Raw genomic sequence first — 26,053 nt, 5'->3', positions numbered from 1 at the left:
GAAGAAAAATCCTGACTGGTTATCATAATTCATGCATGAAAGGGATAAAATGTAAATAACATGGTACTTTAACACAATGAATACTATAGTATAAATAGGCTTATATGTATTTTTACATGGTACTCAATTGTGTTATCATGGTTGATGTCCAAAAGTTATTCATTCTTTGGACAGAAGGGAAGCACGTAGTTTAAATAAAGAACAAAAAATAGTTACAAATTCTGTAAATTCTCTTAAAAGTAATATCAAAAAAATACTATGTACTATGGACCTGAATGATTGCTATTAAGCTAGCACCATGGTATTTATTTAGTGGTAGGCTACTCCAAGGTGATATGGTATTATGGTAGAGTAATATATTCCTGCAACCTTTAAATTTTCACTTGTTATGTTAATAAATATAATCTCAACTTGTTTATTGATTAGCTCTGCTCTTATTAATCTTGAATTTTCAAAGATTTGAGATTTATTAAAACTGACCACTTAAGCAATCTTTTTATTTTTTTATCATTGGATAGTAGTTACATGTGCCTTTATTTTGAATATGAAAAGGTCTTAGATCTAATTGTTTATGGTGGTTTGTGGACAGTAATTCGTTTAGATTTGTATAGTAACAAAAGGTTAATATTTTAAGTGGAACGTTAAAGAGACAGAAGGTCCTAAACGCATGTGGCTGTTGAGGTTTTTATGGTTTAATTTACTAATTATTATAATTCATTGAGCAATTTAATAATTCGAGTGGTGAGGTATTGTAGTGTAATTGTAGGTATTGTATTAGTTGTATATTATTTTATTTTATTTTACAAAACTTCAAGCCTTGATGCTCCAGCGCAGTTCCGCCACACCAGTAGGAGGCAGCACTCCGCATAGAAGCTCAAACGGAGGCGTTTACGTCATCAGAGTTATCCGTTAAACAGCGTTCGCGGAAATTTTTGAAATTCAACCGTAGGCATAGACGGAAGAATGAACTTAAGAATAGCGAAGTAAACGTGAATATACTTCGCGAGTATACGTGATATCTGGTATGCTGATATTTATATCTGGAGTATAGTGCGTATTAACCGAGAGTCGTCCTCCAGCTGAAGTTTATATCGGAGGTAAGTAATTATTTTGTCCACAATTCTCATTTTTTTCGTTACTAGCATAATATGTAACGTTAGGTAACAGTTAGTTTGTTATTCAGTTAAAATTAACACCATTTAATGTAATGCAGTTTCGTAAGAAATTGTTTTTTTCTCAATCATTTTAGATAGTTGTGTTTCAATGTTTGTATGTGTGTGTTTTAAGCTTATGTTCTTCACTGTTTGTATGTGTGTGTTTTAAGCTTATGTTCTTCACGTCAAAGCCAACTTACAAGTTCATATATTGCTAACATATTAGGCCTACTACAATTACAGTATAGTTTTGCATGGTTGTAAGAAAGTACTGAGTAAATCTGCGTTCTTTGCTTTTACGCATTCGTGCTATTGAACGATAACTTAACTTTTACCTATCGTTTATTTACATCAAATGATTAACGTTAACGTTAAGTAACGTTAACTGTTACAACACCAACGCATTCTTTATTAGTGGTATTTTAAGTCATTAATACAATGGCCTTAAATATTAAACAAATCCAAACTGTCTTATGCTGGACTTGATCACTAAGTTACTTTTCTTTTACTACATTTACATTTATTCATTTAGCTGACGCTTTTATCCAAAGCGACTTACAATTGCTAACGTTATATATGTCAGAGGTCGCACGCCACTGGAGCAACTAGGGGTTAAGTGTCTTGCTCAGGGACACATTGGTGTCTCACAGTGGATTCGAACCCCGGTCTCTCACACCAAAGGCATGTGTCTTACTTACCTACTACTACTATGGTGGTAACTGAAACTTTTGTTTGTCCTGCATGTGAAGGGTGTTTATAAAGGTCAGGATGAGTCGACGACCCAGCAGCAGATATTCTGAGATGCCCATGCGAGTGACAGACAGCAGGATGAGTCTGATCAATGCCACCCCTCAAAAGTACACCCCATCTATATTTCCTTTTACATTATATTACTTCAGATGTATCCGAGAGCACACTGAAGTGTTTTTATTGGCCTAAATTGCTTTCAGCGGTAATGCTTCAATATATATGATATCTTAACTTCAATTTCGTTACAGCAAGGACAATGTCTTTGGCAAGCTGAACATACCTAAACCTCAGTCTACCACATCTGAGAGACGAACAAGCTTTTTTGGAAAGTGAGTCTGGTAGTAACTTGTGATTGTGCATTGATCATATCATGTAGGGCTGGTTTCACAGACAGGGCTTAGATTAAGCCAGGATTAGACCTTAGTTCAATTAGAGCATTAAAGTTGCTATTATAAAAATGCCATAAAAAATTTAAAAAAACATTACTTGTGTGCATCTTGAGACAAAACAATAGCACTGACATGCTTTAAGATATGACAGTGCAAGATGCTTTCAGTTAAAACATGCATTTTAGTCTGGGACTAGTCTTAAGCCTTGTCTGTGAAATCGGGTGATAGAGTTTTTATTAAACCACAATTGGTTAATCATATACTGTAGTACAACAGTGTCCTCATCTTTCTCCACAGAGGCATCGGGGCAGGTGGCCAGAGAAACAGCATGTTTGGGGCATATGGGGGCCCAGAGAAGATGAAGGACCCCAGACCCCTACATGACAAAGCGTTTGTCCAACAGTGTATCAAACAACTTTGTGAAGTATGATTAGTTTTAATGTCATATTGCGGGTTGATGAAAAGTAAAATGGATAGTTCACCCAAAAATAATAATTCTGTCATCATGTACTCGCCCCTAAACCTGTATGAGTTACTTTCTTCTGTTGAACACAAAAGAAGATATTTTGAACCAACAGTTGTTTATTTATTTATTTACTTCATACTATTGAAGTCTATGAGGACCAGCAACTGTTTGGTTACCAACATTCTTCAGATGTCTTATTTTTTCAAGAGAAGAAAGAAACTCCTAAAGGTTTAGAACAACTTTAGTGTGAGTAAATGATGACCGAATTTTTAATTTTGGGTGAACTGTGCTTTCAAGCCATAATGTTAATAAGCACAAAAATTATAAAAAGGGTTACAGTGAGGCACTTACAATCGTCAACTTTTGTGTGTGTGTCTGATGATTTAAGGGTAAAAATGTGAAGCAAATCCTGAAATTGGGCCAAAAGTCTGTTTACAATTCATTTATTTTCCATTATTTCTAGTTTCTGGTGGAGCGAAGCTTTCCAGGCAGCATCACAGTGAAGGCTCTCCAGTCTCCATCCACAAAAGAGTTTTTAAAGATATACGAATTCATCTACACTTTCCTGGAACCGTCCTTTCAGATGCCCACTGCCAAAGTGGAAGAGGAGATCCCAAGAATGCTCAAAGATCTAGGGTAATCACATTATCATAAAAACAAAAGATGACAATATTACTGCATTACTACGCCCTGTACGAAACGCTACAATAGTAGTCTGATATCAAACACACTTTGCTCAGTGTTAACCCCACCCTGTATTTTGCCCTGATCGTTAAGCGATGATTGTCGTTTTGTTTCAGATACCCGTTTGCACTCTCAAAAAGTTCCATGTACTCCATTGGTGCTCCTCACACATGGCCACAGGCTCTCGGAGCTCTTATCTGGCTCATCGACACAGTCAAGGTGACTCTTCTTCAGACCTTTAATATATTTACGTGAGATATAATCTGTACATAGAACTATTACTGGTTTTCATTTAAAGTTATGAAATGAGCAAGACTTTCACTGTTGCTCATAGCAAAGCCAACATTCCATAAATATATGTACACTACCATTCAAGTCACCAAGTCAAAGTTTTGTAGAGTTTAGGCCACTACCAAGGCTGCATTTCTTTGATCAAAAATACAGCAACAGTAATATTGTGGAATATTATAAACATTTTAAAAGACTATTTTCTATTTGAATATATTTTCAAATGTAATTGAGTCATTTGATGGCAAAGCTTAATTTTCTGCATCTTTAGTGTCACATGATCATTCTAATATGCTGATTTGATGCTTAATATTTTTATGGAATCTATGATAAAGTATTTTCTGGATTTTTTTGATGAATAGAAAATATAAACGGAAAACGGACCAAAGACTGGATGAGACCCTAAAAAGGACAGAATGCTCAAGCATACCTGTTTTTTTCTTGGCATAGTCGCAATGTTGCCCATCACAGTTTGGTACATGTGATGGAAACGCAGTCTTCTTGTAGAAGATATTTGTTTGTGTGTGAAAATTATTTTAAAAACATTGTGCCATTGAGTTTTGGCGACAAAGACCATTTTCACAAATCTAGCTTTCCTTACTATCCAAGACTGCAATGTGAACAATAACGTTACGTGCATGTTAACATGTAAAGCAAACATTATTGCAGCTTTGACTGACATGTTGATATTCTCCCTACAGCTCTTTGGTGGTCAGAGAGACCAGGATCTGCTGTTCTCTGACTTCCCAGAAGAGCTGTGTGATCTAGAGGAAGGGGCCGAGTACAACAAGGTACCGTATCAGACAAAACGTCTGCTTTGGCAGTATATTTCACTCTTCTGCATAATTGTAGACATCACTTATTTGCCAAATGTATATTATCTCTGTAGCTCTTTATGGAATACTGCTTTGACACCTACAACAAGTTCATGCAGGGAGCAGATACGTTTGAGGATGAGGAAGATGACTATCTTAATAAACTAAGTAAGTTACACCACAGTGTGAAGATCTAAAGTGTTCATTGAACTTATTAGGATGGGGGGGGGGTTAATGGAGAAGATTCTGATGGAGGTAAACTTTATCTGATCTTCTGAACAACTACCAAATTTTAGTAAAAATAAAACAAAGCACTTGTATTGTTTACAACATGTCATTGAATGTTTTTGCTGTTCTTATTGCCTTTACACGTCTTTGCCAGCAGATGTCCTCAGCCAGAATTGCTATGTTCCGAGCGCATCTAAACAGTGAATCTAGCAAGTCTAGTGTAATCGATCTAATCTAACAGTGAATTTAGCTGACGAAATCAATGATGGGATAAAAACATCGCCTAGTTAACACCTTTATGTATACAAAGCCTTTTTCACTGCAACTTCAGCAATGTTGTCAAAACTAGCGCTGGATAGCCTAACTTACCTGAGGTAATTTTGTTACACTATGCTAAACTGCATATTATCTCATCGTCAGTACTTCTCACCATTTATTCCCAGGATACGACCGATTGCTTTCCATATATCCATCTTTTTAACGTATCCTTGAAAAGTGGAGGATTTTTTTGTACCTCGACGATTACTTCTCTGCAATGTCATCTGCCATTTTAAATGCGCAAGATCTTTAAATTAGATTGGATTCTGATTGGCTGTCAGTGTTTTATCGTTCGACAGCTGGAAAAAAATCGTTCTGAAAGTGATCCCAACGATATTGTTCCTCATATCTTTATCGTTATAGTTTTGGTGTGAACTCTTTTATTCTTTAATATGGAGAACGATTTTTAGAATTATATCTTTATCGTTATCTTTATAGTTATCGTGCTTGGTGTGAACGGGCCTTTACACCCCATTGTTCGCGCAAATTCATCTACAAGCGACAAATTTGGCACAGATGTAGCTGAGGGCATACTGAAATGATTTAGCCAGGGCGCCTGAGACAATGGTCCCTGAGACCAAGATTGTGGCCAAATCCAATATGGCTGCCACCTGAAAGTGTTTCGGCAATAGCTTTCGAGCCAGATGAGATACAAATACAAACTTGATGTCTATTTTACCTTTTTTACCATGGGAAACCCATAGGAATACTTACATTTATGATTGGGTATATCAGGACCCCCCAAATTCCCTAAATTCAATATGGCTGCTGTCCTAAATAGGGTTTGGGCTACAAATTTTTAACCAAATGCACTACAAATGAGGATGTGGTGTCTATTTTATATTTATTGACCACAGAAAGTCCATTGGCATATTTATGCTTGTGTAACTCTGGAACCGGTATTCTTTTCAAGACTGTGGTTAAATCTTTTTTTTACCACAACTTTGAAGGTTATTCTCAATGTTGATTCATTTCCTTATAAAAGTGAAATGCTTTTCAGTGTACCACAGGTGAATACATTTCAAAGTGTAATCATATAAGAAAGAATAAGACACAATTATAATTAAAAGGCAATATTTATATTATGTCAAATTGTTAAAAGAATAATAGTCAATTTGTCCAAAAGGTTGGCTTAGCATAACAAAAAAAACAGCAATAACATAAAAAACAACAGTGATTTCTCATGGTCTCTCACATGAATTATCATTATCACTCACAATCACTGGTTCTCAGATTGTCTCCACCATCATTGTTTGCACCCTCACATGCACATAGAGAAGTGCAACGAACTCCGGCTTTACAGCACTTACAGTGCCCTCTACATGCTGTCTTGCAGCCACAGTGGAGGAGAATGGTGCAGGCTTTACTGGCGTCTCCGAGAGTAACTTACCCAAGTATTGCTCGTAGAGTCCCGATACCATCCCCATGCATTGAACTATGGGATATCTTTCTGGACAGCGGTTGCCGGTTTCCAGCAGAAGCTGGCCTGCAGCAGTGCTCTTTTGATGTGCTGAATCAGTGCAGCTTGGGTGGGAGGCAGGTTCTCGAGAGACTTGGTACTAGGGATGCACCGATCCGATACTCCGCATCGGTATCTGCTCCGATACAGGCATTTTTGCCGGATCGGGTATCGATCAGACGAGGCCGATCCAATTCCGATATTGTGCGTATACTATTCTTTGTTATTGTTAAGCCCCACAAAAGCACCAAAAACATAAAACACCATACAGTTTTCGTGCACTATATTACAAGTGTTCTAAAGCCATTATAGTATAATGTGAGATAGAAATTAACATTTAAGTCATTAAATTCAAGATCACGTAAACTTTTCCCTCCGCTGCAGGCGGCTGTCAATCATTTTTCATTCAGTATTCAGCGTCGCGTTCGGTTACGACAGTCAACATGATGAAACTCTCCAAGATGATTCTATGTTACTATTATTATACTTGATCTGTAGATAAAGCTCTATGGTTTCGCATAAAACAACTTTATCTTGTTGGACTTTATTGCTGTAAAGTTAACTTAATCATGTTTCTACCGGGTGTCTGTTAGATCACATCTAGAGTAAAGTCCACTATAATTGTTCTTCACGCGCACAGTAACTAAAATTTAAGACTGTTAAAAGAAAAGGCTCAATAAACTATTGCATAGATAGATACTCTATAATACACTATGCATCAATATGCCTTTCGTTTTTGCTTTGAACTTTTCAATGCGGACTCGACGCGCTGTGACTCCGTGTTGCTTCAAGCGCATCATTCTGCGCTCGGGATGCGCATAAGCGCTTTGAGCCGCACTGTATTGCAGCCTTTCATATCAATACAGTGACGCAATGAAAGATTATTAATGGCCTATCTATCATATGTTGCAGCCTCATTAAACAGATGTGCTATACATTTAAAATGTCTCAATTGTATAGTAGCCTATAGCTATATATAAAATAATTTATCTTTTTGATTTTTGTTAACTTGTTTTTCATGAATGTATTTTACAATACAAAGAGCAATGTGTAACGTTTTACCAGATTTAGTGGTACACTTAGTGTCTCTTATTTTCTTTTTTTCACTTGATGTTCAGATTTTATACAATTATTGTGGACTTATGATTTTTCTAGACTAAATTTTACTGCTGAATTATCCACTAATCTAGTTTATAAAAGCATTTTTGTCATAGATTATGATCATATATTTTTTAGATTTGTTTTTCTTTATAATTAAGTTGTCTGTATTAAGTAGATTGTTTAACACACAAAAGAGTGATTATCAGTTCAACACACAGAGAGTTATATAAATTCTACTTAATTTAAAAAAAAAACTGTGTTGGTATCGGATCGGTATCGGTCGATACTCAGAATTTTTGGGATCGGATCGATTCTGAAAAAAGTGGTATCGGTGCATCCCTACTTGGTACCATTCGAGAAAAGGTGATGTCTAGCTTCATCTACGCAGGTGAAATCACAGCTCTTGCTGTAGATGATGACGACCATACGCTCCAGTCTTTTGGACATGGACGTCATTGTTGATCTGTTCAGGCTCCAAGGTAGGGGTAACCAGGGATTCTGTGAGATCTGGTGTTGCCTCCCAAGCTGCCCATGCACTCTTTTTCACATGGCCGTTAAAGCGTGGAAGAGTGGTAAGGCCAGTGACTTCTGGGGACCAAGATCCTTGCTGATTTCATGAGCAGGAATGTCCCTATAGTTTTTTCCACCTGCAAAGCTCTGTGATGCCAAGTGTGTTGAAGAAACGAGTGGCAAGGATGACAACATCGCTGTCGACAGTCCGGAGAAATGCCTTTTTATGGCCATTGGCCCCAGCATGTGCAAGATGCAGGGATTATTCTTGTATCTGCTTCTGGATGATTAGGGAAGGGAAGACATGTCATACCCTGGTCTGTTAGAGAAAAAAGGTTCAATATTGAAGACACCTGGTGCCACACTCTAATTAGCTAATTAACTCAAAACATCTGCAAAGGCCTTTAAATGGTCTCTCAGTCTAGTTCTGTAGGCTACACAATCATGGGGAAGACTGCTGACTTGACAGCTGTCCAAAAGATGACCATTGACATCTTGCACAAGGAGGGCAAGACACAAAAGGTCATTGCTAAAGATGCTGGCTTTTCACAGAGCTCTGTGTTCAAGCACATTAATAGTCAGACGAAGGGAAGGAAAAGTGTACAAGCAATAGGGATAACAGCACCCTGGAGAGGATTGTGAAACAAAACCCATTCAACAAGGTGGGGGAGATTCACAAAGAGTGGACTGCAGCTGGAGTCAGTGCTTCAAGAACCACCACGCACAGACGTATGCAAGACATGGGTTTCAGCTGTCGCATTCCTTGTCAAGCCACTCTTGAACAAGACACCGCGTCAGAAGCGTCTCACCTGGGCTAAAGACAGAAAGGACTGGACTGCTGCTGAGTGGTCCAAAGTTATGTTCTCTGATTAAAGTAAATTTTGCATTTCCTTTGGAAATCAATGTCCCAGAGTCTGGAGGAAGAGAGGAGAGGCACAGAATCCACGTTGCTTGAAGTCCAGTGTAAAGTTTCCATAGTCAGTGATGGTTTGGGGTGCCATATCATCTGCTGGTGTTGGTCCACTGTTTTCTGAGGTCCAAGGTCAACGCAGGTGCTACCAGGAAGTTTTAGAAAACTTTATGCTTCCTGCTGCTGACCAACTTTATGGAGATGCAGATTTCATTTTCCAACAGGACTTGGCACCTGCACACAGTGCCAAAGCTACCAGTACCTGGTTTAAGGACCATGGTATCCCTGTTCTTAATTGGCCAGCAAACTCGCCTGACCTTAACCCTATAGAAAATCAATTGAGTATTGTGAAGAGGAAGATGCGATACACCAGACCCAACAATAGAGAAGAGCTGAAGGCCACTATCAGAGCAACCTGGCCTCTCATAACACCTGAGGAGTGCCACAGACTGATCGACTACATGCCACGCCGCATTGCAGCAGTAATTCAGGCAAAAGGAGCCCCAACTAAGTATTGAGGGCTGTACATGCTCATACTTTTCATGTTCATACTTTTCAAGTTGGCCAACATTTCTAAAAATCCTTTTTTCAAATGGTCTTAAGTAATATTCTAATTTTCGGAGATACTGAATTTGGGATTTTCATTAGTTGTCAGTTTTAATCATCACAATTAAATGAAATAAACATTTGAAATATATCAGTCTGTGTGTAATGAATGAATATAATATCCAAATTTCACTTTTTGAATGGAATTACTGAAATAAATCAACTTTTTGATGATCTATGACCAGCAGCTGTATATTAGAAATAATAAAAATAAAATGACGGATGAACCATATCGATTGTCAGCTGATTTATTGGTAGATATTGAATGATATTAAACGATCTTAATCTTTAAATTTTAATCTTTAATTGAATGTTCCTATAGCCAACAAAGCATACGCCACTAAGTGAATGTCCATCCAAAGAATGCATTTTAGAATTAAATCATTAGACATAATTAAGTTTGTTTAATATGCCAACTAGGGATGCACCGATACCACTTTTTTCACAATCGATCCGACTGAATAACAAAAATTATGAGTATCGACCGATACCTATGCCGATCCGATACCAACAGTTTTTTTTTTTAATTAAGTAGAGTTTATATAACTCTCTGTGTGTTGAACTGATAATCACTCTTTTGTGTGTTAAACACAATCTACTTAATACAGACAACTTAATTATAAAGAAAAACAAATCTAAAAAATATATGATCATAATCTATGACAAAAATGCTTTTATAAACTAGATTAGTGGATAATTCAGCAGTAAAATTTAGTCTAGAAAAATCATAAGTCCACAATAATTGTATAAAATCTGAACATCTAGTGAAAAAAAACAAGACGACAATAAGTGTACCACTAAATCTGGTAAAACGTTACACATTGCTCTTTGTATTGTAAAATACATTCATGAAAAACAAGTTAACAAAAATCAAAGAGAAATTATTTTATATATAGCTATAGGCTACTATACAATTGAGACATTTTAAATGTATAGCACACCTGTTTAATGAGGCTGCAACATATGATAGATAGGCCATTAATAATCTTTCATTGCGTCACTGTATTGATATGAAAGGCTGCAATACAGTGCGGCTCAAAGCGCTTATGCGCATCCCGAGCGCAGAATGATGCGCTTGAAGCAATACGGAGTCACAGCGCGTCGAGTCCGCATTGAAAAGTTCAAATCACAAACGAAAGACATATTGATGCGTAGTGTATTATACAGTATCTATCTATGCAATAGTTTATTGAGCCTTTCTTTTAACAGTTTTAAATTTTAGTTACTGTGCGTGCTAAATTTTAGTTTAGCCGACCGCAGCGGAGGGAAAAGTTTACGTGATCTTGAATTTAATGACTTAAATGTTAATTTCTATCTCACATTATACTATAATGGCTTCAGAACACTTGTAACATAGTGCACGAAAACTGTCAGGTGTTTTATAATGTTTTTGGTGCTTTTGTGGGGCTTAACAATAACACAGAATAGTATACGCAGATTACGCACAATATCGGATTTGGATCGGCCTCGTCTGATTGATACCCGATCCGGCAAAAATGGCTGTATCGGAGCCGATACCGATGCTGAGTATAGGATCGGTGCATCCCTAACGCCAACATCATGAAGGCAAAACATTACTATTATGTATTTTCAGCAAGTTTCTTTTACTCCAACCAATATGGATCTGAAACAGTGGACAATTAAATCTTTAGAAAATCTCAAAAATGAATAGCCATTTTTCATACTATACCTTATGTATTGCATAAATTCACTTGTAGCATTTAAATTATTTTAGGTTTTAGTGTTTTTGTTAAATTATTTAGTGTATTATTTTAAATTACTATAGAATTTTGAGTGACACTTTACAATATTGTCCCATTAGTTAGTGCTAGTTTATTATTAGTTCATGTTGGCTGTATATTAACAGATACAACTTTTGATTGTATTAATGTATTAGTAAATGTTGAAATTAACAAACAAAAGATTGATAAATTATTTCATAAATTATTTCGAAGTATTTTTCATTGGTATTTAATGTAATGTAGTTAACTAATGGTAACAAACGGAATCTTGTTTTAAAGTGTAAATTAATTTAGATTTGTATCATTTTTGGATTATTGGCCATAACAAGGAAAAGATTTATCAGATTTATTATAGATGTATTATTTTTTTAGATTTGTTTTTATTGCGTCGGCAAGAATTGTAATATTGGCATATCCCTAAAAAATGCTTTGTCTTTGTTATCTTAAATCAAAATTAACTTGCTCTTGCAACAATTTTCCATAGAAATGCGTCACATTATGGAAATGGTTTGCAAGTGACACTTCACCTTGTCCTGAAGGATGTCATGTTCACAAGAGAAAAATACATAAACTTATGTCGATTTTCTACCTTCTTTCAATCTAAACTAGTTTATCATAGCTATAAAAAAAATGAAATATAGTATTCTAAACTAGAATTCTAAACTAGTATTATCAATATTTGCTCAGTATTGCCCAAATCTATGGTGGAATTCTGACTCTCCCGCATATATGCCTTCCCTACATTATCAATTAGAAAATTGGTGGGAATATTTGGAATGTATGCATGATCAGGTAGTTGCTTTCTTGTAAATGCAAATGTGGTGTATAAACATAGGCAATCACAAATGTAAGCATTCCCGTGTGTTTGTCATTGTAAAAAAATTAAATCGACATTAAGTTTTCATTTGGTTCAAAAGTTGTCAAAAAAAAACCTTTTTCAGACAGTAGCCAGATTGGATTTGGGGACTTTGAGGGTCCACATATACCCAATCATAAATATAAATATTTTTTTTGTGTTTCCCATAGCCAGTAAAGGTGAAATAGACATCAAGTTTGTATTTGTATCTCATCTGGCTCAAAAGCTATAGGCGAATCCCTTTCAGGCGGTGGCCATATTGGATTTGGCCGCCATCTTGGTCTCAGGGACCATTGGCTCAGGCGCCCTGGCTAAATCATTTCAGTATGCCCTCAGCTACATCTGTGCCAAATGTGTTGCTTGTAGATGAATTTGTGCGAACAATTGGTTGTAAGGCCCCATACTACAGCCCAAATTGCTTTTTTGGACAGCGGCCATATTGGAATTGGAGGATCAAGGGGTCCAGATATACTGGGTCATAAATATAAACATTCCTATGTGTTTCCCATGATCAATTAAGCTGAAAAACATATAAAGTTAGTATTTGTAACTCGTGTGGTTAAAAGTTATAACCGGAACCCTTTTCGGGCAGTGGCCATATTGGATTTGGCCGCCATCTTGACCCCGAGGGTCGCTGGCTCCGGCGCCCTAGCTAAATCATTTCGGTATGACCTGAGCTACATCTGTGCCAAATTTGGCCCTTTTAGATGAATTTGTGCGAAATTTCCTATTTATGTGCTTAAGGCCCCCAACAATTACCCACTTAAACCCGCTCCTGCAAGCTTGTGTTCACCTGCTTCTGCTTTTGACTGCAACTGCCACATATGCAACATCCAATCAAAAACTATTGCATTTTTTCTTTTGAAAAACATAACATTTGGACGACAGTCATAACAATACCAGATATTTTATTAGGAACTACAACATAATACATGTTTGAACTTTGATATGGCTCGGACCCTTACTTATGCTACATTTGTTTTTCTCCAGCACTCCTTGTTTATGTGTGGGATACCCCTCACATTAAGCAACGGAAAACGAAAATAATAAGAAGGGAAAACTTTGTCTTTACGTTTATAATAATCACAGTCTTTAAATGACAAAAAATATATTTTATTTAAATAATTTTAATAACAACACTAATGCAAAATATGGTTTCATTGCTGGTAACAAATATTTTCGTAATTCTCTCAGAGAAGCTCTACAATGTGGATGGGGCGCTGTTACACTCCCAGCAGGAAAAACATGCGATACTGATGGAGCACGTGGAGAGGCTTGAAAGGGAAAGTCAAACTGTGAGTGTATACATGTTTCCTTCACTTGTCATTTATCAGGTTCATTCAGTTCATGAGAATTACTTCTTACTATAATCTATTAATTTTGGATTAATAGCATAAAATAGTCAGTCAAAACTGTGAAAAACTTTAAAGTCCCTGTAAAGGCAATTAAAAAAAAAAAATCTAAACGCATTATAAATGTTAGAAATGTATTGCTAAAACATTACAAAGACTGAACTGTAAAGTACTGAATTGTGGAGTTAGACCGTTGAACAGTTTTTCATCATTGCTGTGTTCCGGATATTTTGGGCGGGGCTAAAACGGGGTCTTGATGACGCACTGGAGTGCCTGAGCTCCTGGACACGCCCCTACTCTATGACGCACTGGAGTGCCTGAGCTCCTGGACACGCCCCTACTCGATGATGCACTGGAGTGCCTGAGCTCCTGGACACGCCCCTACTCGATGATGCACTGGAGTGCCTGAGCTCCTGGACACGCCCCTACTCGATGATGCACTGGAGCCACTGAGGCTGGCTGCTCCCCTAACAATATAAATAGAGCACATTTACATCAGTTTGCCGCTCAATCGCGAGTTACTGTCAGTATTATAAGTTACTACAGCCTATAGTTTGCTTACTAGCTATGCGTTTGTCACGGAAATGCGTAATACCTGGATGCGGTCACGTACAAACAGATCGGTGTCCTTATTTACATTTCTGAAAAATGATCTCATCAAGAAGAGGTGAATTAATTTTGTGAAGAGCCACCTTGATGGAAAGCTGAGGATCACCGCAAACACTCACCTCTGTAGTGATCATTTTACGCGGGATAGTTTTATAAACTTTCGTCGGAGACAACTGGTATTCACTAATAATCCGCTGTTACTGGTGAATCGGGCTGAACCGACTATCTCCCGCCTCGGCCTTCATCCTCCCGTCGCGCTGACAACTGGTGAGTGTTATACTTCCCGTGAGTGGGCGTGGTTTCAGCGCAGGCAGTGGACATGCCCCCAGTGTTTGAGAACAGAGACTACTGCTCATTTGTTCAAGATTTTAATATTTATTATATGTACTTGCCGGCTTTTTTTATCATTCAAATTTGGCTGGGTGGCTAATAACACATTTTTCTGTGGTGTGACAAACTCAGAACACATACTTAATTTTGACTTTACAGGGACTTTAATGTGTGTATGAAGTATGAGCTTCTTCAAAGTTGCCACCCTTTGTCTTGAATTACAGCTTTTCTCACACATCTCTCAACTACCTTCATGAAATGGCTGAAAATGTATGACCCCAATATGACAAAGAAAAAAGGATGGGTTGGGAAAACTAGATGTGACCTAGGGCATTAAGGTCTTAAACATTCTTCACAAAGAATTCTGTCATGAAAACTCTCTGAAAGAATGGCATGGATATGGAAATGTATTTGGTCTTGGCAGAATAGATCTGCTACGATTCTGCTGCAGAGCAAGTACTGAAACTTGCTACTGCTAATACCTTCACAGACATTGCTGTGAGCATGTAAGATGTTGCTGCACATGTAACATCCATGAAATAATCCCCAAAAAAAGCAGGAGACAAGCCATGAGAAGTGTAGAGCCCTCTTAAAGATACTATAGTTTGCACTTATCTTGGATGTTGATTTCAGATGCTTCCTGAAGCGTGCTGCAGACTTTTAACAGCCACACTACCGGTATTTGGTTGATGTTGAGCCGCAGCTCATTGGCCGCTGATGCAACAGCAACCAATCAGCTGCGCTATGTTGAGGACGATGCGATCGCTACCAAATGAGTTAAAGGGTTAGTTCACCCAAAAATGAAAATTATGTCATTAATGACTCACCCTCATGTCGTTCCAAGCCCGTAAGACCTCCGTTCATCTTCGGAACACAGTTTAAGATATTTTAGATTCAGTCTGAGAGCTTTTTGTCCCTCCATTGAAAATCTATGTATGGTATACTGTGCTTGTCCAGAAATGCAATAAAGACATCATCAAAGTAGTCCACGTGACCTCAGGGGGTTAGTTAGAATTTTTTGAAGCATCAAATACATTTTGTTCCAAAAATAACAAAAACGACGACTTTATTTAGCATTGTATTCTCTTCCGGTTCTGTTGTCAATCTGCTTTCATGAGTCTGCTGACGTAAGACGAGCTGACGTGTTATCTGGTGCGCCCGAGCTTCGTTTACAGTCTGAGGGAGACGCACGCTGTAAACAAAACAATCTTTGCAAACATGTCTGAGGATTTCGACACAGGGGAAGACTTGCATTTTTTTAAACCAGACATATTTATTTGAACCCGAATACACGGACGCACCAGATAACACGTGAGCAGCGTCTTACGTCAGCAGCGTCACTGGCCTCGTGAACGTGGATTGACAACAGAACCGGAAGAGAATACAATGCTGAATAAAGTCATCGTTTTTGTTATTTTTGGAACAAAATGTATTTTCGATGCTTCAGAAAATTCTAACTAACCCCCTGAGGTCACGTGGACTACTTTGATGATGTCTTTATTGCATTTCTGGACAAGGACAGTATACCATACATAGATTTTCTATGGAGGGACAAAAAGCTCTCGGACTGAATCTAAAATATCTTAAACAGTGTTCCGAAGATGAACGGAGGTCTTACGGGCTTGGAACAACATGAGGGTGAGTCATTAATGACATAATTTTCATTTTTGGGTGAACTAACCCTTTAAGGATCTACCAGTCTGTGCCATCTAGAGGTTCATGCCAGAACTAGGTAAAAAAAAAAATTATATCAATGTTAAGGCTGTGTGTGTTGACAGGATCGTTTAGCAGGGAAGAGGACAGAGAAGCTCAGATTACAGACTGATCTGCAGAAGCTGCAGGACTATTGTGGTACTCTGGAGGACCATAAAACTGGACTGGAGAAAAAAGCTGCTGGACTGTCTGAGGAGCTGGAGGCTGCTGGTAAGAGCGATTACAAGATGCAGCCACACATGCCTTGTTCACTTTGCACATTGTATCTTGGTTTTGCTCTGCGATAAGTAAGAATTTTTGTACTTTGTACACTACATTTGACAATAAAGATACAAAGGTTGAATTCAATTGGTAAATGTCCCTGTTCTTTGTACAGAGATGCAGTTGGAAGGTCTGAAGCAGGAGAGGACAAGGCTGCAGCACATCCTGGAGAATCAGAAGTTCACTCCAGCTGATATCGAGCGTATTAACCGAGAGAGGAATGAACTGCAGCAGACCGTTCACAGCTTAAACCAGAGTCTAGAGGAGGCTGAACAGCTGGTTTGGAATGAGGAGGTCAACCTGTCCAAAACCAAAGAGAAGGTCAGGACTTTACCCACAAACAGAGATCCCATGTCTAGTGAGAGTTGTTTCACAGACCAAGGGCTGATTCACACAGAACACGTTTTTGCAGATAATAAGGCGAGACACAGGTCACTGAAACGAAAATAAGGTCTAGAGATGTGGTTTTTAAAAGTTTAACAACTTTTAACTTCAGTGCCACGTTTTTTTGAATGCTGCGTCATGCAGGAGAAGGTGCAAAAGACAAGTGCAATGGTCAAATACGTCTACATCTTTACATAGAAAATAATGGGAAAGTAGCGGAGTGGACTGGAAGAATGCATTCTGTGTGAAGAGACCCCAAAGCTGTGTCCAAAATCTCATACTGTCTGAATGGGTACTTCATTTGAATAAGTACTTTGTGACCAAGTAGTATGTTCTGTAGTATGTAGTATGAATGAAATTCAGGCAAACTACATCTGCCATGTTGTTATTGTAATCTGACCTTGCAGTGTAATTTGTCACTTTTCTGCCATTCACAACTCCTCTCCTGTGTCCTCATTGAATAGTATTTATCCCCATAAATCTCCTGGGCACATCTCTGATGGACACTTTACTATAAATTCAGACATGACTTTTTTCACATACTTTTTTATCATCAATATAGTAGGGAAGTAGGCATATTCAGAGAGAGCACAAAACTTCTAAACATGCCTCCTTTCCTACTATACAGTATGTGAAAATCACTACACAAAATAATAGTATGTCATAATTCAAAGCATTCCTAAAACGGTAAGTGAAAATAGCCAGATGAGGCACTATGTCGGGCGAGATCCGTTGGTGTCACTTCACTATTTAATGAGGCCACATCATAGGATTTTTTTTTAGGCAGGAAAGTGACGACCCTGGCATTTTAGGTCACATGACAGTCCCAACATGGTGAATGGTACACGCATGCATACTTCATACAGACCCGTTCTTGTCTTAAGTCAACTTTGATTAACTTTTTTGATCCACTTCAAATGTTGACTACTGTTATTTACTAACTATTTCCATGACATTATTCCAATCTCTGATTCAAGGAAAAAATGCAGAAGTTCTTACAGTATCAGATAATATAAATATCTTTCAGTGGATGATGCTAAATACAGTTGTAAACGGGGTCTAAAACATTTTGAGCTTGTCCACTTTTGACCTCTTCCAGAGGTAGTCGAAACGCATTAGACCGGATTGTTTTCATAGTGTAGACGCTCAAGTGGTAGAATACATTTGAACAGCCACAAAAGACGGACTACTCTCTGGCTATTCCTAGACCTAATTCCTAAACATTATGGGAAGCGTGCTAAACAGACAGGTTTTAAACTTTGTCGGCTGAAGACCCAAATAAGGTTTGAAAAATGTACCAAGCACAATGTTATTTAAACATTCCTTATTTCAAACACGAACTCGCAACTGCGTTCACCGTGGTCTTTCAGCTATCGGAGCATGCTGCTCTCTGTATGTTTACCATTGTCTCCGGTCGCAGTAATATGTAAATTGTGTGAGCTTATTTCGTCCATTAGATTGGAAGATCTGAAAAAGCCATACATTTGCCTGCCCATTGACCTTCCCCTCAAAGAAATCAGGACAGAAGTGGTTAAAATGGTCCTTTTCCACTACACAGTACCAGCTCGACTCGACTCGTCTTTGTTTGGTTTTCCACTCTGTAAAAGTTGTACCTGTACCTGCTTTCAGGTACTTTTTTTCGTATCACCTCTGGCGAGGTTCTGAGTAAGCTGAGGCGAGCTGAGGCGATACTAAAATGTGACGTGAAAACACTGCAGACTGCTGATTGATCAGAGAGAATCGTCACTATTCACTGCGTCATCATTGCACGCGCCAGACAGAGCTGTTTTTTTTTTTTCAGCAGTGTTTCGTTTTGCTGCCCTCAGCCTCTCCTGAAACAATGTTTGTCTTCTGGCTGTGAGAAACAGCCAAAGCCCGAGGATCAAAAACAGCATTCACTCGATTTCCTCCATTGTCCCGTGTGTGAGTAGCGGGTGTGTGTCGCGTAAAAGATTACGTCACGGCAGTTTCCTGTGGCGTCGCTATGACGACCAGGTACTATCTGTAATGGAAAACGGAGCGAAAAACGAGCCGAGGCGAGTTGAGTTAAGCTGGTACTAGTAATGGAAAAGCGCCAAAAGTGGACACAAGATCTGGATTAAAATACCAGGTGTAAAGAGGTATGTGTCACCCTTATCTACTTGTGATCCGATCGACCAAAACGGATCTTAATACCAGGTATAAACAGGACCTAGGAGTTGTGTGAAGCCAGCCAATCAGTTCAGAGATAGTATTGTTTGTTCCATGCAGTATACATAAGTCCGTAAGTTTACACATTTTGTTGCAGGCGGAGGTGAAGGTTGCGGAGTATAATAAACTGGGTCGTAAGATGAAGCTCATCCCGCAGTCAGCAGAGAATGCCTGTGGTCATGACTTTGAAATCAGGACAGATTATAGTGCCACTTCCATCACGCAGTACAAGACACAGATACAGGTACAGTCACTACTGCCATCCATCAGAAGCTTCTTTTATTTATTTATTATTATTTAAGGAGGTTTCTCTTTTTTTCTGTCTTAACTGTGTTAGAATCCTCTGAAGAATATGATGGTTGACGTAGAGGATGAATGCAGCAGACTCACCAATATGAAGTTGAGTTTGGAAGAGACTGCTGAACAGGTGCAAGACTTTTGTTCTACCTCTTATTCAGTTGCTGTTTATGCCTTGCATTTAAGAAAACATTTATATCTTGTTAAATACACCAAATTACTGGTGTGACCCCTAATTATCCTAGCCTGGGGAATCTCACAGTCTGTCAAGAAAATGTCCAGTTCATATTTCACTCCCAAATCAACAAAGAAAATATTTGGAATTTTATTTAGCATAAAGAATGTTTTTTGGTACAATTAAGACTGTACTGTTTATTATTTGCATTGTAACATTATTTTACCAACTCACCAAGTGAATTATGTGTTTTATTATTATTTTTGGTTAGAGTTGATGAATTATGATGGTGTTTATTTTTAAAATTGTTGTAGATGCTTGTGGTAAGAGTGCATATTTTTGAATGAGACCCTGGAAGGAGGAAATATGTTTGTTTTTTCTAGATATTATCGGTATTTTGGTTACACTATACCGCACCTGGCGTTTAAAGGGTTAGTTCAACCAAAAATAAAAATTCTGTCAGTATTTACTCACCCTCATGTTGTTCCAATCCGTAAGACCTTCGTTCATCTTCGGAACACGAATTAAAATATTTTTGATGAAATCTGAGAGCTGGATCACTCCTCCATACTAGTCCATAGGCTTCTTCAGGGATTGAACTTGCCGGCCTCAAAAAGTTATTAAAGACATCATTAAAATAGTCCAAGTGACTACAGTGGCTCAATCTTAAGTTTATCAAATGACAATAATACTTTTTGTACACAAAAAAAACTAAAATAACGACTTTATTTCAACTATTCATTTCCTTCTCTGTGGGCCTTGAGTCAGTTCACTAGTGTTATAGCGTAAGCTTCTTTTTTTGAACGCATCACACACATGACCAGCGTCTTGTTAACTGACTAGAGGCCCAAAGAGAAGGAAATGAATAGTTGAAATAAAGTCGTTATTTTTGTTTGTTTTTGCGCACAAAAAGTATTCTCATAGCTTGATAAACTTAAGATTGAGCCACTGTAGTCACTTGGACTATTTTAACGATGTTTTTAATAACTTTTCGGGGCTGGCAAGTTTCAATCCCTGAAGAAGCCTATGGAGGAGTGATCCAGCTCTCAGATTTCATCAAAAATATCTTAATTTGTGTTCCGAAGATGAACGAAGGTCTTACGGGGTTGGAACAACATGAGGGTGAGTAAATACTGACAGAATTTTCATTTTTGGGTGAACTAACCCTTTAATTTAACATTAAACTCTTACAGCTTCTCTCTAAGAACAAGCCCAAGAACATTATTTAACATAAAGATTTTACTAGTATCTGCACAATCTTGCTTTTCTTTAAACACATTGTTATTGTATTTGCAAAATGCAGTATCGACCGACCTGTAATTTGTATGTATTGATATATTAGCACTAGGGCTGTCAACTGATTTAATTTTTTTTTTTTAAATCTAATTGCATGATGCGCTGATGAATTAAGCGAATAAATTAAGCGAAAAAAAGAAATCGCACATCAATTTTGGCTGAGATATTACCCCCATTTAAGACCATTTAAAGTAATTTTTCTTTTAGATGAGAAAACCATTGAATAGATATTACAAAAAGTACATTTTATAAAGAAATTATTTGATTCAACATAGGATTTATTACACGCAAACTTTTAAGGCTACACTGTCCATATGTTTTTATTCAAAAAAATTTATAAGCTGCATATGAAGTGGCATTTTGGCATATTTTCTCAGATGGTTTAATGCAGCACAGAGGTGACATGAATATGGATGAAAAAGGAAATGATACTCTAAATATGAAACTAAAACTGCCAGTAGGTGGTGGCAAGTCTTAATGATTTTTTTGGAACTTTTCATTGCTGAAATTGAGCAAAAACAGACAATATACTGACAATGTAACAATATTCATTTGTTTATTGAACTGTTGTATGAAATCCATATGCATTTGCAATTGTGCAGATATTTGGGGGGAAAACGGCACTCTTGATTGTGTGATATTGCTAAACTATATCATATGAAATGAACATGACACAAATCCATACACGGGCATTTTTTGCCCTCATATCTTGCATTTTAGTGGCATTTTTAACTGCATTAAAACTGAACTAAACTGCATGCAATGTAAGATAGCATACAGTTCTGGGCCGGGGCGTGGTGGCCCCCCCCCCCCCAATAATTAATCTCACCAAATGAATGAGTTAAATCGACAGCGCTAATTAGCACATAAACCTTTTTTAATACATACCATATACAGTGCTTATAAAAATGTATTAGACCACCACCTGATGTAAGGTTTGTGCCACAGCTGCCCTAAACTAACAGTATTGGTGATTACCAAAATCATTGTTAATGTTTCTATAATGGTTAATCCACCAGTATGTGTAAGCTCTTTAGTCACAGTTGGCCAAGTCAAAGTCTGGACTTGAATTCTTGAATATGAAGCTACTGTAAAAGGGAGTTATCTATGTAGAAGTCAGAAAGTGAGACAGCTTTCTAGGTTTTGTAATAAAGCATGTGCTTACAAAGCTTGAAGTGAGCTCATGTATGTACCACCCCATCTGTTTATTAGGTGAAGTCCAACATCTTTGATAAGGAGAATGACATCAAGCAGCTAAAGGAGCAGATTCGCAGAGTCGACCAACAGCTGGAGCATGACATGCAGGTAAAATGCATCAGTATGGGGATTTCTGATTTTAAACCTGCTGTAATATATTAGCCTAATATGTTAAATTAATTAATGGGATTTTTAAGTGATTTTCAGTAATGACACATTTGAAATTTGATTTCACATTTGATTGAACTAGTTATGGTGTGTGTGTAGGAAATGGCACAAGAGGATGAGAAGTGGGCAGCTGAGGTGGACTCTGCTGAAACCCACAAGAAGCGCTTGGAAAAGAACGTAACGCAGGGATGTGAGGAAGCCGAGGAGGAATGCAAAGCGGCCCAACAACAGTGAGCCTATTTTTTCCACTTTATTCTTCTGAATACGTCATCTGTCGATCTCACTTTATGGATCTGAACTTCTCCACCAGGTACCATGTGGTCGTGCAGGAGACTAACGAGGAACAGCGCATGGTGAACAAGAATTTGACTGAAATCTTCTCTTATGCAGCAGACCATTTAGTTACAGTTGAAGTATGTGATGATTTTTGCCTACAATTACCAGTCACATCTTGACTTGATGTTTTACATGAGTTTGAACATTTTGCAACTTGAAGGGAAATCCAGATACCATTCTTAAAAAAAGCTATATGTATTTGAATTATACCATAGTTTATTTGAATACTCTATTCTAATTGGCTGGAAGGTGTCTGTTAAAGTTAAAATTCCACCAAGAATGATAACTATAAAAGTACCTATATTAGCATCCACACCAACGAACAATAATGTTCTGTTTATTAGTAGGGCATGCTGCATTTCTGCTGCTTTAAAGGCTCGAGATCTGTAACTTCTGATTGGCTGTTGATGATTTTTATCATTCATCAGCTGGAAAAAATTACAATTTTTTTTTGTCTCTTTAGAAACACTGCAACGAGCAGCTGAAAAGGTTTAACAAGATGAAGGAAGTCATCTGTGAAGACGAGGCTGACATGACACAGATGATGGATCTAGTGGATAACTTCATGAAGAAAGTAAATGGCTTGTAATGTCTTAATAGTTTAGATTTGTAAATAGTTTTACTGTTAGCATTTTCTTTTCTTTTTACACTGATGTTTGATTCTGGCACCCTGGAGTAATGTTGGAGTAAAGACATTGTCTTTGGAGACTGAATCATACTTTGTGTATTTATCCTGTATTTACATGTTTGTTTACTAAAAAAAAATAAAGTTTTGTGCTAGTTTGTTTACACTGCTTCATATCTTTTTCTTTCTTTTTTTTTCCAAATTGAGTTTAGTTTTATTTTTATTTTATTTTTTTGTCTAGTTTATATTAATAGGATTTAGATCATATGTTAGCTAATAAAAATACTTAGTCAAAGCAGAAGTGAGCACAATAACAAGAAAATGTCTCTTATGTTGGAACATTCCACTTCTGACAAGTTTTTCTGGGCCCAGTTGTTCAAAAGTAATCTGATCAGATGTCTACTATCGGATTGGATCTAAAGAAACAAAGGATTCTGAATTCTGATTAGATCACAAAATCCACATTATGAAATGTTTTTCTCCAAAACACGTTGCCCACAATTATTGGCACCCTTTTATTAAATACTTTTTGCAATCTCCTTTTGACAAAATAACAGCTCTGAGTTTTCTCCTACAATGCCTGATGAGTTTGGAGAACAACTGAGAAGAGATCAGAGACCATTCCTCCATACAGAATCTCTCCAGATCCTTCAGATTCCCAGATCCATGTTGGTGCTTCTCTTCAGTTCACTCAACTCATCTGTTCAGGGAACTGGGACGGTCATGGCAGAAGCTTCCATTTTGTGCTCCGTAACAAATTTTTGTGTTGATTTTGATGTTTGTCTTGGATCGTTGTCCAGATGGAAGATCCAAACATGGCCCGCTATAAGATTTCTAGCAGAAGGCGTCAGGTTTTGATTTTTTTTAATCTGTTGATAATTGATAGAATCCACGATGCCATGTATCTGAACAAGAAGTCCAGGACCTCCAGCAGAAAAATATGTCCACAACATTAAAGATCCAACTGTATATTAAATTTTACATATGGGGTACTAGTGTGTTTGCTGCCAAAAAGCTCTTTTTTTAGTTTCAACCGACCACAAAACCCTGTGCCGTTTAAAGTTCCATTCGTTTCTGCCAAATGAATATGCTGGAGTTTGTTTTTGGATGAGCAAGGAGGATTTTTCTTGAAACCCTCCCAAACAACATGTGGTGATGTAGGGGTTGGTTGAAATTTTTTTTTTTTTTTTTTTTTTTTTTTTTTTTACATTTATATAGGCTTTCTGACCTCCAAGACTCAAGTAATCTCTGCAATTCTCCGTCTGTGATCCTTGGAGAGTCTTTGGCCACTCAAACTTTCCTCCTCACCCTGCATTAAGACAATATAGAGACACGTCCTCTTCCTGGCAGATTCGTATCATCTTTAGTTGATTGGAACTTCTCAATTATTTTCTATCTGCTATTCTATCACTTTCTATTTTGTGATGCTCAATCTTTTGATGCACATCAGAACTATTCTTTGGTTTTACTCAATGTGAGGGAATTTGGCCTTTGTGTTTCTTCATTTAAACTCCTGTGAAACAAGAAGTCATGGCTGGACAATGTCATGTTCCTAGTCACCCTGGTGTGCTAAAAAAGGTAAACATTAATGGGAATATACTTCAGAGATATTTTACTCGTAAAAAATTCTAGGGGTACCAATAATTGTGGCCAATGTGTTTTGGAGAAAATTTTTTATTTCATAATGTGATTTCCCCCCACTTTCAATTCTTTCACTTCAATGAAAGGTTAGATTTTTGCCAATTTTTGAATGAAAATTCAAAAGGATTGAACTATGCAGATTTCATTTTTTACAGCCAGTTTTGATCATATTTACTAGGGGTGCCATTAATTCTAACCACCCTCTATTTGGAAGTCATAGCTACCATCAACTATCTCTGGTTATCAACATTCTTCAAAATATCTTCTTTTGTGCTCAACAGAAGAAAGAAATTCATACAGGTTTGGAACAACTTGAGGGAAAGCAGCGACAAAATTTTCAGTTTTGGGTGAACTATCCCTTTAAAGGGACATGGTGATGGGAGGTGAAATACGAGGTAGGAGGAAAGATTAGATTATGATTAATGCTTTTGCATTCTTATGCAAATATCTTGCAATGTTTTGCGTTCCCCCAAGAAACTTTGTATTCACTCTCAAAACTTTTGAGTTCTTTGCGAATAAATGCAAAGTTTCTTTGGGGGAAAATGCAAAACTTTTGTGAGAGAACGCAAAAATACATATAATAGGCCTATATAGTATTTATCTCATATTTTTGTCCATCACCATGTCCCTTAAGTGCCACTGTAGGGGTCTGATTATTTAAAGAAAATTGAAAATGGAAGGGGATGTTTGTTTGTTTATGTAGTTCAGAAACTTTTGTGCACTTAAAGTGACCCACTGCATCCCAATTCGCATACTATCCGTCCTAAATAGTATTTGAAAATAGAATGAACGTCCCAAATCGTAGTATGTTGAATGAGTATTCCAAAGATACCCGGTTTGTCTACTATTTCCGGTCAGAATCTTTTGTTTCTGTTTTAATCAAAAGTATGTATAGGCTACTTTTTCTTTACAAAAAAAAGAGTACATACTTCTAGGGCGTAGTATAAGTAGGCCAATTGGGACGCAGCATTCCTGTTGTTCTTAAGGTAACCTGGGCTACATTGTGACATGTGATCCTATTTCGAGCACTTGATTTGATATTCTGACTAAGTGTGTATCTGGATCAGGGTGTTCCAATCCAATTTTGCTTTAAAAAAACAGCACAAAAGTAAGATGGATTACCTGATCCTGGACAGCAAAACATGGGATTTTCAAATCTAGATAATTCTGATCCATAAAACTTTTGAACAACTGGGCCCTGTC

The 26,053-nt window shown here is 37.5% G+C and overlaps 1 protein-coding gene across 1 annotated transcript; it reads left to right on the top strand.

The window, feature by feature from the left end:
• Positions 1–869: 869 nt before the first annotated feature.
• Positions 870–23,373, top strand: ndc80 (NDC80 kinetochore complex component). The gene is made up of 17 exons (XM_077205990.1): positions 870–1,097; positions 1,904–2,011; positions 2,153–2,233; positions 2,591–2,717; positions 3,223–3,395; positions 3,560–3,662; positions 4,433–4,522; positions 4,621–4,714; positions 13,471–13,571; positions 16,346–16,490; positions 16,657–16,862; positions 19,213–19,359; positions 19,453–19,542; positions 22,096–22,188; positions 22,348–22,478; positions 22,559–22,661; positions 23,048–23,373. Exons 2-17 carry the CDS (start codon positions 1,923–1,925, stop codon positions 23,171–23,173), a joined length of 1,899 nt encoding a protein of 632 aa, XP_077062105.1. The 5' UTR covers positions 870–1,097; positions 1,904–1,922; the 3' UTR covers positions 23,174–23,373.
• The last annotated feature ends 2,680 nt before the right edge of the window (positions 23,374–26,053 follow it).

The sequence above is a fragment of the Siphateles boraxobius genome, unplaced genomic scaffold (assembly GCF_051911475.1).
Source record: "Siphateles boraxobius isolate OS27281-9 unplaced genomic scaffold, OSU_SipBor_1 55, whole genome shotgun sequence".
NCBI lineage: Eukaryota > Metazoa > Chordata > Actinopteri > Cypriniformes > Leuciscidae > Siphateles > Siphateles boraxobius.
This window is presented reverse-complemented; position numbering and strand designations above follow the sequence as displayed.